The sequence below is a fragment of the Stylophora pistillata genome, chromosome 10 (genome assembly GCF_964205215.1).
Source record: "Stylophora pistillata chromosome 10, jaStyPist1.2, whole genome shotgun sequence".
Taxonomy (NCBI): Eukaryota; Metazoa; Cnidaria; class Anthozoa; order Scleractinia; family Pocilloporidae; genus Stylophora; species Stylophora pistillata.
The window spans coordinates 14,110,236-14,130,687 of NC_142528.1; the positions used below are offsets into that span (position 1 = coordinate 14,110,236).

General features: G+C 38.7%; 1 protein-coding gene across 1 annotated transcript in view; it reads right to left on the reverse strand.

Moving 5' to 3' along the window:
• Positions 1 to 20,452, reverse strand: part of LOC111322782 (myotubularin-related protein 5) — a 36,352-nt gene that overhangs the window by 13,509 nt on the left and 2,391 nt on the right. Inside the window, exons 3-21 of the mRNA XM_022925950.2 lie at positions 19,932 to 20,270; positions 19,196 to 19,415; positions 18,440 to 18,572; positions 17,724 to 17,835; positions 16,443 to 16,556; positions 15,894 to 15,968; positions 15,667 to 15,780; positions 13,789 to 13,839; positions 12,311 to 12,388; positions 11,887 to 11,985; positions 11,152 to 11,445; positions 10,182 to 10,331; positions 9,473 to 9,541; positions 9,001 to 9,354; positions 3,514 to 3,676; positions 2,142 to 2,213; positions 1,282 to 1,464; positions 925 to 998; positions 401 to 599 (exon numbers count right to left, since the gene is read on the reverse strand). Coding sequence (XP_022781685.2) covers positions 401 to 599; positions 925 to 998; positions 1,282 to 1,464; positions 2,142 to 2,213; positions 3,514 to 3,676; positions 9,001 to 9,354; positions 9,473 to 9,541; positions 10,182 to 10,331; positions 11,152 to 11,445; positions 11,887 to 11,985; positions 12,311 to 12,388; positions 13,789 to 13,839; positions 15,667 to 15,780; positions 15,894 to 15,968; positions 16,443 to 16,556; positions 17,724 to 17,835; positions 18,440 to 18,572; positions 19,196 to 19,415; positions 19,932 to 20,270 — 2,893 coding nt within the window. The remainder of the gene's footprint in view (positions 1 to 400; positions 600 to 924; positions 999 to 1,281; positions 1,465 to 2,141; positions 2,214 to 3,513; positions 3,677 to 9,000; positions 9,355 to 9,472; positions 9,542 to 10,181; positions 10,332 to 11,151; positions 11,446 to 11,886; positions 11,986 to 12,310; positions 12,389 to 13,788; positions 13,840 to 15,666; positions 15,781 to 15,893; positions 15,969 to 16,442; positions 16,557 to 17,723; positions 17,836 to 18,439; positions 18,573 to 19,195; positions 19,416 to 19,931; positions 20,271 to 20,452) is intronic.

Sequence of the window (20,452 nt, forward strand, 5' to 3'; positions counted from 1 at the left end):
AACGTCAACACGTCTGTCTTCAAAATTTCACAATTGCCCTCGAAGCTTTGCTTCTCGGTCAAATATTCATTTTTTGGACAACCTCTCAGCCGCAGACATTGTCAGCCGACCTACCAGCCGCCCAAGAGGTTTATTTACTAAATACTGGATAGTTCCTTTAACTAAAGAGGATCTAAAAAGTGTAGGTTTAGTACGTTCTATAGCTTAAGCTCTGAAAAGCTGATAACCAAGGGATGTGACAGGATTTCCACCTACTAAAAAGTGCCCACTTGTGGTAAGTGGGAAATATAAGGAATTTATGTCAAAGACCACACGCTCTATTGTGGAACTAACGTCAGTTAAGATTGAGCTGTCTCAAATTAGCTAAAAAGCACAAAATAAATTGGCGTAAGAAACTTACCAAATGGATCTACTGGCGTTCCCTTGAAAATTACTCTGTAGTTTGTCAAAAACACTGCTCCTTCCGCGGGCAACAGACATGCCCCACCTTGATCTTCTCCTCCCCTGCCCAGCTCCCTCCCGTCGGGTATGAGGTAAGCACGGAGTCCATCGCTCATCATTTCCTCCCCCAACAGCAAGGTGGGTCTCATGATCTTGGCCTGCGGTGAGTGACAAACAGGGGACAGTCACAGCATGTTGAAATGGGTGCCAGGCAGCAACTGTGACTGCGACACCCACTCAGATTTCCTGACCAATAAAATTAATGAAAAACTGTCACCCCTCAAAAAAAAGAGTTTGGCTTCTTGGACTTTTTTGGTCATTAAAATCCCCAACCTCCCAGAATTCAGCCGATTTTTTAGCATAAAACTTCATTTAGGTATGAAAGTTTTTTTTTTAATCAAATAGAATCTTCACCGAACAAAACCACGATCAACCAAACTCAACACTCAGAGCTATTAAATATTTCAAGTAATTAATACCAACCTTCTGAATTGGAGCCAAGTTCTTGTATTCGCGGTAAACTGGCTCCAATGACTCTATGTGCATGGTAACTACTCCTGTTTCCCATCAAAGCAAAAAACAAAAACAACGAGGAAAAATAAAATTAGAAGGATAAAACAGTAAACTGCAGTATACAATAATTTAGGGCCACAGCACAGAGCTGTGTATGCACATCAGACCAACATAACCAAGAAACTTTTGTTTGCATCTGGAAATGGCAAGTCAAATTTTAACACGCGTCGAAGCAATAATAAGTACAAGTACATGTAAGTAAGGGTCTGGTTGAGTTTCATTTCCTTGATTTTGGACTCTTTTTGTCCCCTGCCTTGCAGGACTGACCTGGTATCATGGTATAAAGAGACTTGAGGTGCTCTTGACTAATTCCAGCCTCTGTACCAACACGATCCACAAACCGACTAACAAATCTAGTTACTTTATCAGCAACAGTTCCACCGTCCTCATCATCCATATAGCTTTCCCGTCCCCAACTATCTGTGATACAACTGCCAACTTCACTACTCCCTAAACAAAAATCAAACAGGTATAAAATGAATGCATAAACTTCATCGCACGATTTAATGTTCATTAATCCACATGACAGCCCTCTGTGCAAATTTGTAAGCACTTTCCTGAATGCAACGCTACTCTTCCACAAGGGTCACAAGGTAACTCTAGGCAGGAAACATGGGACGAGGAGGTTTTCTTGTTGTTAACAACCCAAAGAAAAAAAAGCAGGAGGATAGATATTGTTAACTGAAAATATTAAGAGTCACTTGCCCAGGGAGAAAGCTGGACTTCAAACTTGCTTCAGCCTTACTGTGCATACCAACACTTTTTACAATTTTTTTTTCAGTAACCCTATGAATATTTCCCTTAACTCTGTTGGTGTCATTCCCTGGCATATTCTTCACTTTACATTCTTGGACACTTTTGCCCCTATCACATGCAAGTATCAAGGAATTAAAACAAACTGTTTAACTTTTCAACCCCAAAGAGTGAATAGCATCTAATTTCTCCCTATAGTAACAAATCTAACTCAAACATTGAGGTCATGAAAACAAGGGAAATGCTTGCCAACCTTTGATGCTCTTGATTGTTGAATGACTTCTCTTTATCAGTAACATAAGAAGTGTAAAGAGGAAACTGTACATGGTAAAAAGAGTGAAATCAAGCATGCTCAACTACAGTATGACACCTACCTCCTGCCACACCATTGACAATGCTTCCTGTGTGAGTGCCACCAACAGACCCCTCCTCATCCACTTGCATACCTGACAGCAGAGACCAAAAGAGTCAACAACCACACCATTCATAAAATGTGTTAATTATTTTTTTACAAGCGTAAACCTTAGAGGACTCACATCCAACCCAGTTTCAGCGTTGGGGTTGAATATGCTACTAATCAAGCTGCAGAGGTCTCATGGAGAGCTACAGCGGACTTGTGGCAAGCTGCAGAGGACTCTTGGCAAGCTACAGAGGACTCATGGCAAGCTAGAGGACTCATGGCAAGCTACAGAGGACTCATGGTAAGCTACAGAGCACTCGTGGCAAGCTACAGAGGACTCGTGGCAAGCTACAGAGGACTCGTGGCAAGCTACAGAGGACTCGTGGCGAGCTACAGAGGACTCGTGGCGAGCTACAGAGGACTCGTGGAGAGCCACAGAGGACTCGTGGCGAGCCACAGAGGACTCGTGGCGAGCCACAGAGGACTCGTGGCGAGCCACAGAGGACTCGTGGCGAGCCACAGAGGACTCGTGGCGAGCCACAGAGGACTCGTGGCGAGCCACAGAGGACTCGTGGCGAGCCACAGAGGACTCGTGGCGAGCCACAGAGGACTCGTGGCGAGCCACAGAGGACTCGTGGCGAGCCACAGAGGACTCGTGGCGAGCCACAGAGGACTCGTGGCGAGCCACAGAGGACTCGTGGCGAGCCACAGAGGACTCGTGGCGAGCCACAGAGGACTCGTGGCGAGCCACAGAGGACTCGTGGCGAGCCACAGAGGACTCGTGGCGAGCCACAGAGGACTCGTGGCGAGCCACAGAGGACTCGTGGCGAGCCACAGAGGACTCGTGGCGAGCCACAGAGGACTCGTGGCGAGCCACAGAGGACTCGTGGCGAGCCACAGAGGACTCGTGGCGAGCCACAGAGGACTCGTGGCAAGCTACAGAGGACTCCTGGCAAGCTACAGAGGACTCGTAGCAAGCTACAGAGGACTCGTAGCAAGCAACAGAATACTCATGGCAAGCTACAGAGGACTCATGGCAAGCTACAGAGGACTCATGGCAAGCTACAGAGGACTCATGGCAAGCTATAGAGGACTCATGGTAAGCTACTGAGGACTCATGGCATCCTGCAGAGGACCCACAGCAAGCTAAAATTACAATAAATTAGTTCTCTGAGCATTTTGTGATTGTAGAACTTGGGAGTGTATGGGAAGGGCCAAGAATGATGGCTCAGCCATCCAAAAAAAAGAGACATTTTTAATTTGTCAGAAAGGGATAAAATTCACCTCTCAATCAACTAATCATCTAACCACTCCTTTCATTCACAAAGTCTACAAACTTGATGTACCTGTAGCAGGTGTAAGTGGTGGCATCTTTTCGCTGGCATCCAAGGGAATCCTCATGTAAACCATGCGATTGGCATAGTGAATGGCTTGACTGTATACAATACCTTCCTCACTATTTATCAGAGCATCTTGCTCTCCCTTGCTATAGTAGGGCCATTTCTTAAGCTACAAAAACCATAACAAAATAAAATAATTAAAATCATATGGAAGAATCCTGATTTCTCACATTCTTGGTTTCCCTTTCCATGTCAAACACCGATTTTACCCCCAACCTTTCAAACCCTCTGATAATTTGAGTCAGTTTCCTTTCCCCTAAGGCTGCAAATATATGAATAGAGGACTGGACTATTGTGTGGGAGGTCGAGGGTTCGAGCCCCAGCCAGACCAACACTCAGGGTCTTAAAATAATTGAGAAGAATATGCTACCTTTCTATAACATCAAGAAATGATTAGATATTCTAGTCTTCTCGGATAGGGACGAATAAATGGAGGTCCTGTCTCCTGCAGGGTTAGGGGCAGGAGACGTTAATTTCCCATGCACGAGATTACTGTGTGATGGATGTCCTCCCCTGGGGTGGGATGGGTGGCTAACAGGACCCCCGTTGATACCAGTGTTTACTACACTGAAGGGGCTATCCTGTATAAATATAGATGTCTACTCTACTCTTCTCTAAAGACCAATACAGGTACACTGTAAATGCATGTTTTCAATCACACTCCATCCTTAACCCCTAAACGTCCTTGTGCTTGTTAAAACAGAGAATTTGTTATAAACAACTGACATGTGCAATGAATATCTTTCATTATTAAAAACTAGATCACTGGATAATGCAATTCAAGACTTTTTATTGGCTTAGCCATTATGGTATATCAGCCAATATACCATAATCTACAAATATGGCAAGTGTATGTGTCAGCTTAAAATTAAAAGGGAGCTAAAAATTTAATAAATTTCATTATTTCACATTTTTAATAAAACAATTATTCCACTCGCGCTTGTTGGATATGAGATGATTATAGCCAACTCGGCGCTATGCGCCTCATTGGCTATCTATCATCTCATATCCAACGCGCGCTTGTGGAATAATTGTTAATTAGACATCTTGGTGTGTAGCATTGCTGAGCATTTTTAACTCATGAATTGCGCGCATGCGCAAGAGTGAGTTGTAGGTATGATGTGATGAATGGCGCTCGCTCGCTCGATTGGTCGATTCCTGTAAACTTTTTTCTATTTTAGGCTTTTGAATGCATTTGATAGTTTTTGGCGAGTGATAAACAAACAAAATGGCGATCTTTGTTGCTAAGAATACTGTTGGGGTGAAAAAGAAGCCAATGATAATCTTGAAAGAGTAAAAAAGCATACGTTTTTCATTTGTGAATTAATTGAAGTTTGCCCAATCTCCGAATACACTTTTATCTCTTGAAGCGTATATTTCATTTATGGCGTCAATACTTCTATTTTTAAAAGTATATATCCAGGAAAATGATTATTGTGTCCGAAAAAGAAAAGAAAGAAAACAAAGAAAGGAAGTTAAGCAAAATGCAAAATTTACTTGAGTACGGCGGATTTGAACCACTTATGTCGCTACCCTGTGATCGTCATCTACCGCCTGCTTTTTACCGCAAGGCCACTGAAGCTCCTTGAAAAATTGCCATGAAACTTTATTTAATTATAAATTTTACATTTAAAATGCTGATCTTTTGGTAATTTCAACCGTGGGCTCAAACGACTTGAGTCGCTGCTCGCCGATAGTCCAATATTGAAGTATCACTCACGGCCAACTGCTCGTAAAGTGACTTGTTTGAGGCTTGTTTGGTATTCCTGGAGCTGTATCAACGTTGGAAAGTGGTTCACAAGCGGGAACTGCATTGAAAGAAGCTCAAGCATAAGTTCAATCAATCGATATGCTGTTTCTTCAAGGGTGTAACTCGCACTGTGTATGCGTATGTTATTTGTGCACTGTTAAGTTTGTATGTTTCCAGATACCTTGAATTAAGGATTTTTTTTCTTAAAAATGCATCCTGGAGTGAGGAACAGGAAGTTCTAAAGATGGGGATTGATATCACTCAAAATGAGTGTAGTTATCAGTTCTCAAAACAAGACAAGGAACGTGCACTGACAGTGAGTGACAAATACTGCCTAAAACTGATAGCTGAGTCCTTACTTGAAGGTGACTGAAGTTTCTCCTAGTAAGACCTATTTTTTTTTAAATGAGTAAGTAAAGATCTCAAAAGAGAGAACTTACTCCTCAAAGATTGTTAAATAATACATCATCCCTACGTCTTTGAGACTAGGATCTTAACTCCAGGAAGTGGTTCTTTCTATCAATATTTTGTGCATGTAACACAGGTTCGCCAGGCCATACTACAAACTCAACAACAACTTTTAATCTGACATAACAAACCCAAATTATGCTTTCTTTAAAATGTTTTACATTATTTTGAACTTAAGATACCTGCACAGCAGCAAGTTTTATTTTGAAGCAAGACTTAAGTTACACCTCACTTCATTTGATGTAGATCAAATGTACAGCAAAGTGACATGGCTTTATACCAAACACCAATTCTTCAAGAAATGCCACAACTATATGTTAACTTAATATGCTGAAATTTTGGTAGTTACTAAAACAAGGAATTACCTGGAAAGAGCTGGAATGAGCCGGAATGAGCTGGAATGATCCAGAACGAGCTGGAATGACCAAGAATGACCAAGAATGACCCAAGAATGATCCATAAAAATGATTTTGGATTGAATTTGTCTCCATATACTTGATTTTAACTTGCTAAACAAACTCTTTACATCCTTCTGCCATTTTCTTACTCAGTTAGAAAAGGCTGATGGGATATTAGCCACAGGAAGCCTGATAAAATATTTCTAATGCAAATGACCTCATGAGGCAGAATACAATGCATCAGGGGAAAGGATATTTCCACCAAATCTCCAGCATCATGGCAGAAGAGTTTGATCTCTCGCCCTTAGGAGGTAGGATTATTAACTAATATATATCTTTTTGTTGACTACCTACTTAAATTGTGAACTCAGCAACATCACTTAATAACTGTGCCACACTGTGAGCCATATTGTCGTGTTTTTGACCTAATAATTTAGTAGTGAAACATGTTGTCTTCCATTCCACGTCAAAATTTTCCACTAGGATTCAACTCGGCCGCCATCGTGAAATATTTTATCAGGCTTCCTGTGGCTACTATCCCATCAGCCTTTTCCAACTGAGTGAGAAAATAGCAGCAGGACGTAAAGACTTTGTTTAGCAAGTTAAAATCAAGTATATGGAGACAAATCCAATCGAAAATCATTTTTATGGATCATTCTCGGGTCATTCTTGGGTCATTCTTGGTCATTCTTGGTCATTCCAGCTCATTCTGGATCATTCCAGCTCATTCTGGCTCATTCCAGCTCTTTCCAGGTAATTCTTTGTTTTAGTAACTACCCAGAAATTTTAATTATTCAATTAAGATCTTCATGCAGATTTACCAATTCTAAAATAAACAGTATATAGCGGCTTCATGACAAACACAAATTCACCAAGGAATAGGTATAGTAGCCTTTCCTTTGAATCATACTGAAGATTACTCTTTCTCTTTGTCAAAAATCTTGTTACAGATTTGCCTGTACCTAAATGTTTGTCACAGAGGCTTTACACCTAGGACACGTTCTTCAAGAAATTGATACAGTAACTTTTCTTTTGAATCATATTGAAGATTAAAACAAAAGTTGACAGTGACAACAACAATCCCTTTACAAGGATGAATATCCTAGCTGGTGTATGACTATAATTCTGTCAACTAGTGGTTTATATTTAGTTTGAGATTCTTTACTCTGGTTCAGTAAGTTTTCGTATAACAATCACATGATTGTAAGTAAAAAATTACAAATGGTAGCAGTTTACATTCCATGCTTATTCTTCTGGAAGTTATAATTTATGATTTATTTTGACAATCACTTTGATTGTCATTTGAAATTAAAAATTTTTGTAAATTACATGCAACAAGGATATTCCTAATGCTTTATATTTAGGGTAAACTAGGAACACTCAAAACTGTGGTCTTGTTTCATGAATCACAGATATTTGACAAGCACAATTCCACAGATATTTCTGAAATTTTGGCAAGCATTTATCATAAATCTAGTTGGAAGAAGAACCTTTCTACATAGAATGAATACTTGCTAAAAGCAAGGATTTGAGATATTTATTCAATAGTGGAAATACCCTTAAAATGAGAATTGAAAGTCATAATTTTTAAAACAAGGAAAGTAAATCTTATTTTTAATGGTGGTATTCTTAAACTGAGGAACTCTCATTGGAGAGTATAAAATTCTTAAAAGCAGAAATCTTTATCCTTACATTTCAAGGAATTGACTCTCAAAACAAGGAAAAAAATCCTTGTTTTGAGTATCCACTGATTTACAATAAGAATTCCGAAAAACATAAACTTTAGAGTGGTGTGAACATCCTTGTACTTGTTTTCATCCTCATGCTAATAAGTATCTCAGAAGTGCGAGACAGGCTTCGAGCATAGGCATAAACATAACAAGCTAATGCGAAGGTGCATGGGCACAGCTGCAACATAAACATGAGCACAAGCGCTCAGTTGATGTTATGTTAAATAGGGACATGGTTGGTATAAGCAGTATAATGCTTGCTGATTGCCTGAAAGTCTTTCGCTTATGTTAATCCTTATGCTTATGCCAACCAAGTCTTAACTAGACACTATAAGGCTTAGCATAAAAAGAAGGCAACATTTTGATAATCATATGCATATTATGCTTATCCTTATGTCCATGCGTTCCATCCAGTGCATAAGCTTTTAAATGACTATCCCTATGCTTGCATCGCAAGTTAATACTGAGCTCAATATTGGAACAATAGTTTTATGATAAACAAAACAGCACCCTTTTGAACTTTCATTCCACAAACCTTTACAGTAAAATCTAGAACAGTGATTGTCTTGCACTAAATCCTAATCAGGCCATATTTTCTGTCTTTGAGGCCTAACTTAGTTTCACATCATATTCCTCATAATGCTCATTTACCAGTCTAACGATTCATACCCTAGTATGGAAATCAAACACCCATTTCTATTGACCACACAAATTACATTGGCTTATCCAATTCACTAGTTGGCTCACAGAGCCTTTGATTATGAACTGTGCCGTGTTTTGACAAGCCCATAGGGCAGGTCAAAATATAATCAACTCGTAAAAATATGAAGCAACACTACACACCAAAACGTCTTAGAAGTAAGTTGTCATCCAACTGCATTTTTTTCCTGCCAAGTGTTTCTGCTCATTTCTTATCAGGCAAGAAAAGCAAAGAGGATAAAGAAATGTAGAGTCCATAGCCAACGGGTTAAATAGATTTTTTACAGAACAAAATACCCAACTGTACAATATTGTCGGATATTTGTACTCCATTCAAGTGCTATTTGCAAGATGGATAATAATGCAGAGATGAAGGCAAAGCACAAACCTGCTTGGCAGCGATACTCAGTGCACTTGGGACTGGTTTCTGCTCAACCTGAGAGGACTGGTCCAGGTCACTTGAACTCCCTGAATCCTTGGGTGTGGAGGAAAGGTTATCTCTACTTTTTGTGAAACTGCGATGTTTTGCTAAAGGTGTCAAGCTGCTCCGAGATGTGCGCTGTTCCTTTCTTTCCAATGTGTCTTCAGCATTGGCTTTTGGAGCTTCTTCATCTACATAGAGTTGTTTAATCTGAGACTCCACATCAGTGTAAAAGGCCTCCTCCCAAAATTGTTGTCTTTCCCAAACTGGGTGTTCTTGGACACAAGTGTAAGCAAACTGGATCACACCAGCATTCAGTTTCTGACAATCACAATATAAAAAGAGATAAGTGAAGGGAATCTCCAAATTATGTTTTCAAGAACAACACCACTATTGACCAAAAAGATAGCCAGAAAAAAAATACAAAAAATTCACTCACTCGGCAGAATGTAGATGTAAGTGGTAAAAGGGCTGCAGCTACAGATGTGTTACTCATACTTGCATCATCCTGGAAAAAAAATTTCCTAGCTTTCACACAAAAAAAAAGTATGCTGCTTTTTTTTTATTTTTCTTTGTGAATAAAGTTATTCATCAATTCTAGTAAAAGGAACCACAGAAGGGTGGTGATTTGTCACAGCTAAAGCTTGGTGCTGCATATGGTTGGGGTGCAAAGCCCGTAGGGGGAACAAGACCTGTCATATGTTCTACTTGCCTGCAAAATAAAGAGGACTTAGTTATCCCAGCAGAGAGGATTCCTATGAGTATGTGAATGCTTAACCATCAAATAAATTGGTTCAAGTATTTTTTTCAACTCTTGTTCAAGGAGCAATCAGTTACAAGAGAAAACTGAGAAGAGCGGTGAGAAGGACAAGATCCTTTCTACTAACACAGCTTTGACAGTTTATCAGTCAGCAAAACACTTAAGCCCATGTAAGCCTCCAAGCTGTTGAAAACAAGTCCACCATTTCCCCTTGCTTAACCCACATCTGTATAGTTTCTTCTTTAATTTCCAAGTAGACGCAATTTATCCACAGCTAAAGAGTTGTAACAGTTCTAAATGAGAATTTTTGAGCAAGTGGATGTGAAACTCGTTACACCGTCCTGTACATTTGGGAGTTTTGTTCATAATAACAGTCATACGAGCATACCTGTAATGCACTGTTCATAAGTTTCACAACAAGATCAAACTGATCGTGTTCCAGAAGTGATCTGTTTTGTCTAGCTCTAAGGGACAATTCATGGCAGAGAGCTAACTGGGCTCCTTTGGACTTCAGACCTCTAACCACAGAGGGAAGTGACTGTTGGGAAAAAGTAAATATAAACGTTTTTGAGTGCCATCCAGTTAAAAATATTAAATTTCTACATACCAGGGGTGTGATCTAGCAGCGCCCGCTGGCCCCTAGCACCTTACTTTTGCTCTTAGGCAACTTAGGAATTTTAGTTTTTTCATATAAAAGCATGCGCTGGGCACCCTGTATTTCAAAGTTTCAAAGCAGTGGGCTCCCTTCACTTTTTCTTAGAGCACAGCCTTGCATACTGTTCAAATATTGTGAGCAAATGATGGCATAACAAACTACAAATGAATCTTGATTCTTCCAAACTTTTAGAGAAAAAGTATTGTTAGATTTTAAGGGAGGTCCATTAATTCAGGGAGTGTTTTAGTGGAGAAAGAAAGCTAGTTTCGGTTCTCAAGAAACTATGGGCGTGAAAAGTTAGGATTCTACTGTATTAGACTAAAATGATCTGGGAAAACATTTGTGAGTACAATAAAGAATGTGGAGATCCATCTAGTGGAGAAAGACTGCTTCTATAATTGTAGTTTCTGCTTCTACAAAAGAGCTGCTCACAGTCAGGAAGCTGTTTGAAATCTCAAGTTTCAAATGTGTCAAAAATCTTCAAAATAGCAGAAACAAAATTAATGAGGAAATAATGATGTGTTAGAGATCTGTACAAAATCCTTGAGATAGTGAAAAGCTAGATATAGAAACTGCAGGGGAGAAACTGCCTGGGAAACCATGAACATGTGTCAAAACAGAGATATGAGGTTTGACATTGACAAAATATAACAACTAACATCTGTGAGCCAGCAAAAGAAAAAAAATATTAATAAAGATGTACCTTTCTAGCCTCAGAAATCTTGTTGTCAAAGATGTAGGCAACACAATCCTTCAACACTTCAAGCTTTCGACTTGGAATATAATGTTGTTGCCTACTTGACATGGGATTTGCTGGCACGACACAGGGCTCCATACTCTTAACAGTGTAATCCAAAGAAAGATTTTCCTGTTGATTTATATGCCGGCTTATGGCATCTTCACTAAGCTGTGGAAAAACCTTCTGGCTACACCTCTCAATTTCCTCAACAGGAATGACTGGTTGAACATTGTTCTCAGCAGATTCACAAGAAGGTTCCTGTTAGTAAAAGATTTAAGACTTTCAGTAAGTGATATCATATGTCCATTTGATAATTAAAATCATTTTTGCAAGAACCAATCTTGACCTGCTCAGTCAGTTCAGAAAGGTCTTGCCTTGCAATCTGATCTTTCCTACTTGATGTCATCATTTTTAATTGCAGTGTATAAATCAATTAATTGATGTGATGCACGCTAGATTGTGTACTTTCATAAATGTCACACTGGGACTTCAAAACCAGACACTTTGATTTGATTCTGGCAGGTCAACTGGGCACTGACCTGTCACAATAACTTTCAGGACATGCAAACAAACCAATTATCAACGTTTGTGTGATTGGCTTTTTCCATAGAACACAAATCAAAGTCATCATCATTGTTACCATGATTATAACCATTGTCATCACTATCACAATTAACACACAAATGAGATGCCACTCACATTATCATAGAGCTTCTGTGCAAGTTGTTGAATGTTAGCCTGCACCTCAGGATCCAATCCTCCCTCACTGTTCAGAATGCCATCAATCTCCACACAAAGCTAGAAATGAAATTTAAAAAAAAAAAAAAAACACAGTTAATACATGATAATCATATATGTGAACTGCAGTTAAGAAATGAATATGAAGGCAATCCTTGCAGTGATGAACACTACTTAATTAAACAGTAATGAAAATAAGGCCTGAAAAAAATTCAGGCCTGCACAGATACTGCTGCTAAAGTAGTGTTCATCACTGCGAAGATCACTTTCTTATTAAAAAAGAAAAACCATTACAGGATTTAATACTCCAGTTCAATACTTGATAACATATTTCTCTAACCTCAAACAGCTACAGAGAAATAGGAAATGTAGAACAATTTCATACCTGGTCAAAGAGGTCACAGGGTCTGTATGGGGGACCTCGACTGGCCACAAAAGACAAGAAGGAAATACTCTCCAAAACCTGAAAAAGCCAAATATTGTTTCAGGTTTGAGTCCCTGAGTCAATATCAAATAGGGAATGGAAAACAATTTTCCAAGGTGGCCACTCACTCACTCACATACCAATTCTACTCTACTTTTCATAAATAGTACCATGCATTTCTATACTGATGAGTTACGACAATTTAGGATTTTACAAAAACAATCTCCCCTGATGCCTAATTGTCAGTGCCGTAACCCTTTAACTTCTAAGAGTGATAGCATCTTATTTCTCCTTACTACATCACCCTTGAATCAAGCATTAGGGCACAAGAACAAAGGAAATGAACACCAACTAAAGAAGCTCTTGATTGTTTACCACACCTCTGTAAAGTTAATTTGGCTTAAAAGGTTTGTTCAAGGTTGTAGCAAACAGACATTCCCAGTATTGCATTCCACAGTGAAAAGCTTTGCTTCACAGAGTTCCTATGACTCTGCTCAGAGGTTTGTAAAACGCATACATGATGATGACAATGTTTGAGCACATAGTATGCATTTCAAAATGAAGAAATTGGTTGCTCAGTTCTCTGCACTCGATTGTTTTGCCTCCAGATATTACACACTTGCCACTATGACTGCAAGAATGCCTTTGAAAGGAGGGGTTTTATAACTAAGCACCTTGAGCACTATGGAGAGCATTTTGATTACAGGTCATGTTGCCAAAACCAAAAGGAATTCCAACAGCCAATCAGTTGAGAGGGTGGGGCAAGTTTTAAAGACCAATCACAGAGATAAATAAGGCAAAACCATAGAAATCCTAGCTTACTTTTGACAGTCAATTGAAAATTGCTTAATGAGTAACCAAGGTCAATAAAATTAATGCAGGGTTTGCAAGTTTGGCCAGTAAGGATGATTGGTCTCCATCTGACCATCTAAACATGAAGCAAGGTTCGCACACTTTTTCAGGTCAAAGATTCAAGGACTTTTCAAGGACTTTCCAGGACCCTACTTAAAAATTTCAACAACGTTTTGTAATGACAATTTTACCTATTTAAAAACCAAGAAAAATGTTTCTGTTAACATCTATGTTTTGGGTTTACTAATGGTGCAAAACAAAATCATTTCTTTAAAGCCTTAAAAGCAGATATTTTTTGATGTTGTTCAATAAAAAATCAAGGACTTTCAAGGACCCAAAACAAAATTCAAGCACTTTCAAAGCCTTGAAATCGGCCTCCTGAAATTCAAGGGTTTTCAAGGGTTTTCAAAACGCGTACGAACCCCAATGAAGCCATAAAAGTTTGTATGTCTGTGGTTAAGCATAGATAGCATGTTGTGGAAACACTAAAGAAGAAAATGCTCAGAAAATATGATGACTTTAGTCAGGTATAACAGGTGATGAAGTCTATATATCACACTAGGCATGGACTGGCAGTAATAAATTACCTTGGAAAGGAATGCATCTCCCACCAAACCTCTGTTTTCCAGGAAAGACACCTACATAAAAGAAATTTTAAATTTTGAAACTCGTTATTCTTGTGTCTACATCAACCCACCCAAAAGACTTTTCAAACCACGAAAAAATGTTCCACAACAATGAAGCATATACTTGGCGAAAGTCATACTAGCCTGAGGCTCAAACAGAACAAAATGTTTTTTTTTGCACAGATCTCAAGCATTATTAAGGGGAAGAATACTCTCTGACTTCCAACCCTACAGGTATCATGGGTGTACAACTGGAAACATCTTTTGGGAGGTAACATTTAACAGCTTACAGTACTGGTTGATACTGGTTGGAGGAATTCAAGAAGAAGTACTGTTTGAACAGTACAGTGTGTATTTACAAATTAGACAGATTTTATACTCACTACCAACACACAATGTCAACTAAAATATAATTGATCCATGTAGTTTTCCATGCAGTAATTGCCTGTACAATAACAAGCAGTCACATTTCTTGAACTTACTAGCTGTGTCTAACACACAAGAGCAAACCACACTGTACTAGCATGTCATTTGCCAACTAGATTACAAGGGCCTTGTCCTGTTAACAAGCATTATGGTTATTTTTGCAGTGAATTTTGAAGCAACCCCACTGTTCCTCAGACTACAGTTTGTAGAAACCTCCAGCTTATAACCCCTGCACTGATGCCTGTTCTTATAATAATAATAATACACTTTATTCAGAGAAGGTGGCACAGAATAGTTGAAGTAACTAATAAACTTGTGGCCCTCTATTTAAAAAATTCTATCAAGCAATGTATGTTGAATTCTAACTTGACTATCAATAAAAACTAGGAATATCTATATAATAAGAAGACAAATTACGAATAAAAATAAAATGTAACTTGAGAGCAAATGATGAATTGTATGTTAGACTATAAAATGATGTAGTTTCTGTTGTACATTAAGAAGGTTGTTTCTATAATTGTTCTTAAAAGATTCTAATGATACAGAATTCCTGAGTTCTAGACTTGAGCTATTCCAAAGTTTACAGGTAGTAACTGCAAATGATCTACTGCCTTTGGTCATATGATTAAATCTTGGGCAAATAAAATTAGTGTTGCTATCATCTTGTAGCACAATTATGTTCCTGACTATTAAGTATTAAAGAGCCTTCAGTATATAAGGGTACTTCACATTTGATACGTTTGTATGCAACGCAGCATTTAGCTATTTTGGATTCCTCATAAAAAGGGAGCCGCTGAAGTCTATTGAAGAGCTTGACACTAGACACTGGGTTGTCAGCATCAGAAATTACCCTTGCCGCTCATTTCTGCAACTTGAAAACACGACCTAGACTCTCCTTGTTACAGCTAGTCCAGACCGAGCTGACATAAAGCAGGACCGATCTAATCATAGAGTTATAGTACAATAATCTTTGTGTCATAGGCAGGCAAGATTGTATCTTTTTCAATATATTCCAATTCACTAGGACAGCTTTTTACACAGTTTCTCAACATGAGGCTAAATGAAATTAGGCAAGGTTAAAATCAAGGCACGATGGTCAGCGGAGGACATGCTGCGGGGCGCCCCCTTTGCAATTGCAGGGTCACAAAGTTTTCAGTACGTTTTGAGATCGTCGCGGATCCTAACGTGAGCCACCTCTTGTGCTCCCACCCTCCCTCCTCTATGGCGGGCCAAGAGCAGGTAAGTATAAAAACAGTTCCACTGACTTGTCAGTGTGACTGGTGCCAGGGGGGTGGACCCATCAGTGCCAATGAGTTTAAATGGGAATTAAATGCTAGTTCAGAGTCAATTTCAAGACCCAGCTGAATATCACTGATCAACTGTTAACAATGTATTCTGCTCCATATATCATACCTTATTGAATGTAATGACAGGCTTGGGGTGGATTCTGATCAAAGTTAAGCATGAGCGATAGCCAGAGAACATTTGTGCAAACAGTCTAATGAACACAGCACGCAGTTCCTTATCCTAAAAATCAACATAAATATGATGTTAGTTTCAAAATATCTCAAAAAGAAGTACATGAAAACAAATATTAAACAAATGAAAGTTGCAGGCCCAAATTTTAACACTCAACAAACCTGAAGGAGTGGGAGTGACGGTGATGTTGGCGGCTGGAAAGCACAATCTGCAGTTACTAGTTGAGGATATAACACCTTCAAAGCAACAGGCAGTCTTTAATACAACATTCATAGTTAACTGTAATTAGGCTTTTCCCAGTTTATGTGCAGAGCCTCCTTAAGTTCAAGTTGAAATTTAGTAGGGGCGGAATCAAGGACTTCAAAACAATCTGCAGAGCAAGATTGACGACAACTTTCTGAGTTTTGTAAATGTTTGTATACGAGGACTTGTCTGAAGAGAGATGTTCACGGACGTGTGTGGTAAAATGACGACCAGTTTCACCAATATAGCAAGCATTACAGCAAGCATAAGTAAATTTATAACTGTAATTACTTGACCAGCTAAACTGCACCATATAAGCTTGTGTCTTTTTGTTGGTGGAGACAAAGCACAGATGTGAGAAGAGGAAAAAGGAATGTCACATTACCTTTCTAATTCATTTTTACTTGACTGAACGAACTCTTTAAGACATTTTTCCTTTAGTACCCAATTTGTGCTATCAAACTCACCATGGTCAATTCATGCCTTGCTCTACTCAGAAATGGTTCTGCCAAGTAAGGAAGATTTATAGAGTCCGGAATGCTCACATGTCCTCCATCTATATCTACAAGAATTACATCAGTCTGCAATAAAAATACACACTGATTCAAAACTCTGACACATTACTTTCTTAAATAACAAGTTACATATGAACTGCCAAATATAAACATTAGGATAGAAAACCAAAAAAACAAAAAAAACATTGCAGTGATAAAATGAAACTGTTCACCAAAAAGTTCCACACTAGACTGGCCTCTAGTGATTTTTACTGGAATAATAATAATAATAATAATAATTTAATATTTATATTGCACAAATTAACATGTCGATATGGTCAAATGCGCATCACAACACTGTTCGGGGGACTTTGGCCAGACTACATCAGCAGTTTACAAACAATCGAAGGAAACTTATTTGAAGATGCCCCCTCCCCCCCCAATTCCCAGTAAACAGGCCAGACCAAATCACAGTAATCTCCTGAGTGGGTTCTTTAATGTCCCCTGCCTAACCAAATTATCTAATTAATAGATGCAGGAGACGGGACCTACGGTTTATTCGTCCTTATCTGAGAAGACTAGAATGTCTATCCATTTCTTATTAAAGAAAGGTAGCGCATTCTCCTCAGTTATTTTAAGACCTTGAGTGTTGGTCCGGCCGGGGCTCGAACCATCGACCTTGACCTTCCGCACAACAGTCCAGCACTCTAACCAACTGAGCTAACCGGGAGGCGGTTAGCTCAATTTTTACTGGAACAAAGCAGACAACCTAGGGCAAGCAGGGTAAGCCCTTCCTGTCCTGTTAGATTGCCAATCCAAACACAAGATTCCCCTTATTTTATTAGCTCATAGTGATTAGTCTAAAACTAGGATGCAACATTTTCTTAGTTTTGTTGTTGTTGCTGTTGTTTAGGCTTTCTTTCAATTGGATACTTGGTCACATGACCACAAAAGCAAGAGTTTCTTGTATCTTCTTTGACCTTCATATGGCACAGAATGTAAGTGAAATTTTGTCTGAGGTTTTCCTTTCAGTTATCCTTTATGTTTTTTCATCCTTTAAATCATTTTCTTTTGTTTTCACTGTTTCATGACCTTGATCAGAACCACTTTTGCAATTCACAAGAGAAAAAAAGTCCAATTGTCAAAATGCATTGTTTTCTATTACACCTCCACAACACAAGTATCTAGCCATGTAACAAATAACAATAATTCACTGGCCAAGTGTACATATCAAGTGAATCAATCATCACTCACCAAATCTGAGCCCAGGTTATCTTTGTAGCTTTCATGTACACCCATGATAAACGGTGTTGGGGCACTCAAAAATTCAAGTAATGCAGATGGTAGTATTGGAATAAATACATAACTGGCAAATTAGAAAAAAAAAATTAATCAAGAGATTATCAAAAAGCACATTCACTTCCAAGTTTGGTAATATTGGTAGAAAATAAGTTAATTTCATAAACAATTATAAAGCTTCACTCTGCAAATATCAGCATTCTGACAAGCACGTTATGTTGACTTACTTTGTTACCACCTTTGCTAAAAAAAAAACCTGGACCTTACTCTTTCCAGTCTTACAAGTTTTCTCAAATCAAAATAGTCACACACAAAAAAGAATTTAATAGATTTGACATTCAAAGCAGAAAGGGGGGAGGGGAGGGAGGTGTAAGACTGCTGAAGGGGGGAGAGAGCTCAGCTTCCACAACCGTATTCTTTCACAGATTTCTAAACTTGAAGTACACATGGTGCCGGCAGAGTTTGTCAATGAATTTCTTCCATAATCTGGGTTATTTCACTGACATATATTTTTTGTGCCCTCCTAGTAACAACACAGAGAATTCTAACTTTACCAGTGGAAGATGAGCTACCTTGTGGATACCCCTCCACTGCACCACCTAGTAATCTATAACTATCTCTTGATTATTTCTTGCAAACACCCTGTAAGAAGGGCCTCATTTCTGACTAACCCGAACTTAAGAGGATACATTAAAGCCAGCATGGCCTGAGTGGCATTGGTTAACTGTGCGTAGCTGCTTGAATAAAACAAGATTTTGTTTTCTGTCAGTGCAGCACAAAAGAGAGACAGCATGTTGTGGATTCCTGTCAACAGATTCAAAATACATGTGTCACTAGCTAACAATTATAAAGCTGTCTTGAATTTGAGGTCAAAATACACCCTTTGCAGCTTGGGAGAGTGTATGTTTCCTTAATAAGTTGTAATATCCTCTCTTGAATGCACGAGTGACTTTTGTCCTTGTTGATTTTGAGACTTTGAAGCCCTCTTCTTTCCAGTTGATTAATGTTCCACACAGTACCTCTTCTTTTGTAAGGTCTATAAGGGTGTATCTTGATCATAGATGGAGTGAAAAAAAGGAAAAACCCAGCTGGATTATTGAAGCCAATGGCCCAATGACAGACTCCAATTTGCTTTATATTGATAACTACATGTACTCAGGCCAAAATTTTGGCCCTTGTACCAACCCCCAGATATTCAAACAGTAGATGATAGCACAAGTTTTTTGACAGAAACAAACCTAGTAGGGGAAGCACAGGATAACCCATTTAATCCAAGTTTCAATGGATAGATTAACTGTCTAACAAATTAAAATTGAGTGACTGAATTTTCCTTCCAAAACAAATCCTAATAGTATGACTGACATCATACCATGAGGTAAAAAGGGACAGAGCTCTTCAATGTCCATTTATGACAATTCACTACTTACCAAGTTGATTGAACAAGATGGAGAGTGATTTTCCAGTTACTGGAAGAGTTTCAGATGCAGGAGGGGAGAGGGTTTGCCGATCACCTGCACCCATGGAGAAGGTCATCTTTGGACCCCCAGGGGGTGGAACCTGAACAAATCCCAAGACACAGCCAACTAGTCCTTCCAAGGATTTACTACTCCCAGACAGATATGACCAATAGATGGTTGTTAGGCAGCTCTGAAATAATTAGACAATATCATATCAATAATTAAAATTCAACGAAATGAAATATTTAATGACTATAACATCTAAAATAAAGCAAAAGTAGATTACAAGATTGAGTGTTCTTCAAACTCGAGAGATTGCCTGTCTTCTTACTTGAGACATCTATAATTACAAGCCACACTACCCAAATATTGATCAATTTTTTAGCAGTAGCTGTTGTTTCGTATTGATATTCATCCTATGTCACAGCATATATATACTTTTTTTGATAGTGGGATCTGTATCAATGAGAACAATTACCGGTAGTTTACTCTCTACTAACGACAAGGAGCAGTGACTCAGACACTTGAAAAGAGAAAACAGAGGTACATCCTGTATGAAATCTACACAGTTTCCTACAACTCCCAGAAACAGGGCAAAACTATTTTTCTGGATTGCATTTTCTGATGATAATCCTGCTGACTTTTATAATCAATAAGGTAGAGGTGCTTTTAGCCATTTTTCACCAAACATGAGACAGGTTCTCACCTTTAAGATGTCAAAGTAGCTTGCTCTTGAAACAAGACACAAGCACTTCGGTGCATACATCTCTGTCATAGAAAGCTCTTCTGAATTAATAGAAATTCCAGGCACACCATCAGAAAATCTCTTATCATATAAAGAAGAATCTGATTGGCTGCCATCCTTAAGAACCTCCTTGTTGAAGGACTTTACTGCTTTAGACTTGGATTTGGCTGGACTGCACTTTTCATAGAATGTGAAGCAGGCACAGTATCGATGGTCTCCTTCCATATCAGTGAGTACAGCAACAAAGAAAGTTGGTGGTTTGTAGTAATTTGAGTAGTACCATCCTCCAGGTTGACAAAACTACAGAAAATACAATTCAATATTGAGAATAAACTGCATTACATGGATTGTAATTACCAAAAGAAGATCCCTATAGTCTCCCTAAAACTGAAGGTACATGGTTTCCCTTGCCTGAGTGTTTAAGTAATTCTGTTCTGAACTATGGTAATGGCTTTTTCAGATAACAATTAGAGTTTGCCTCA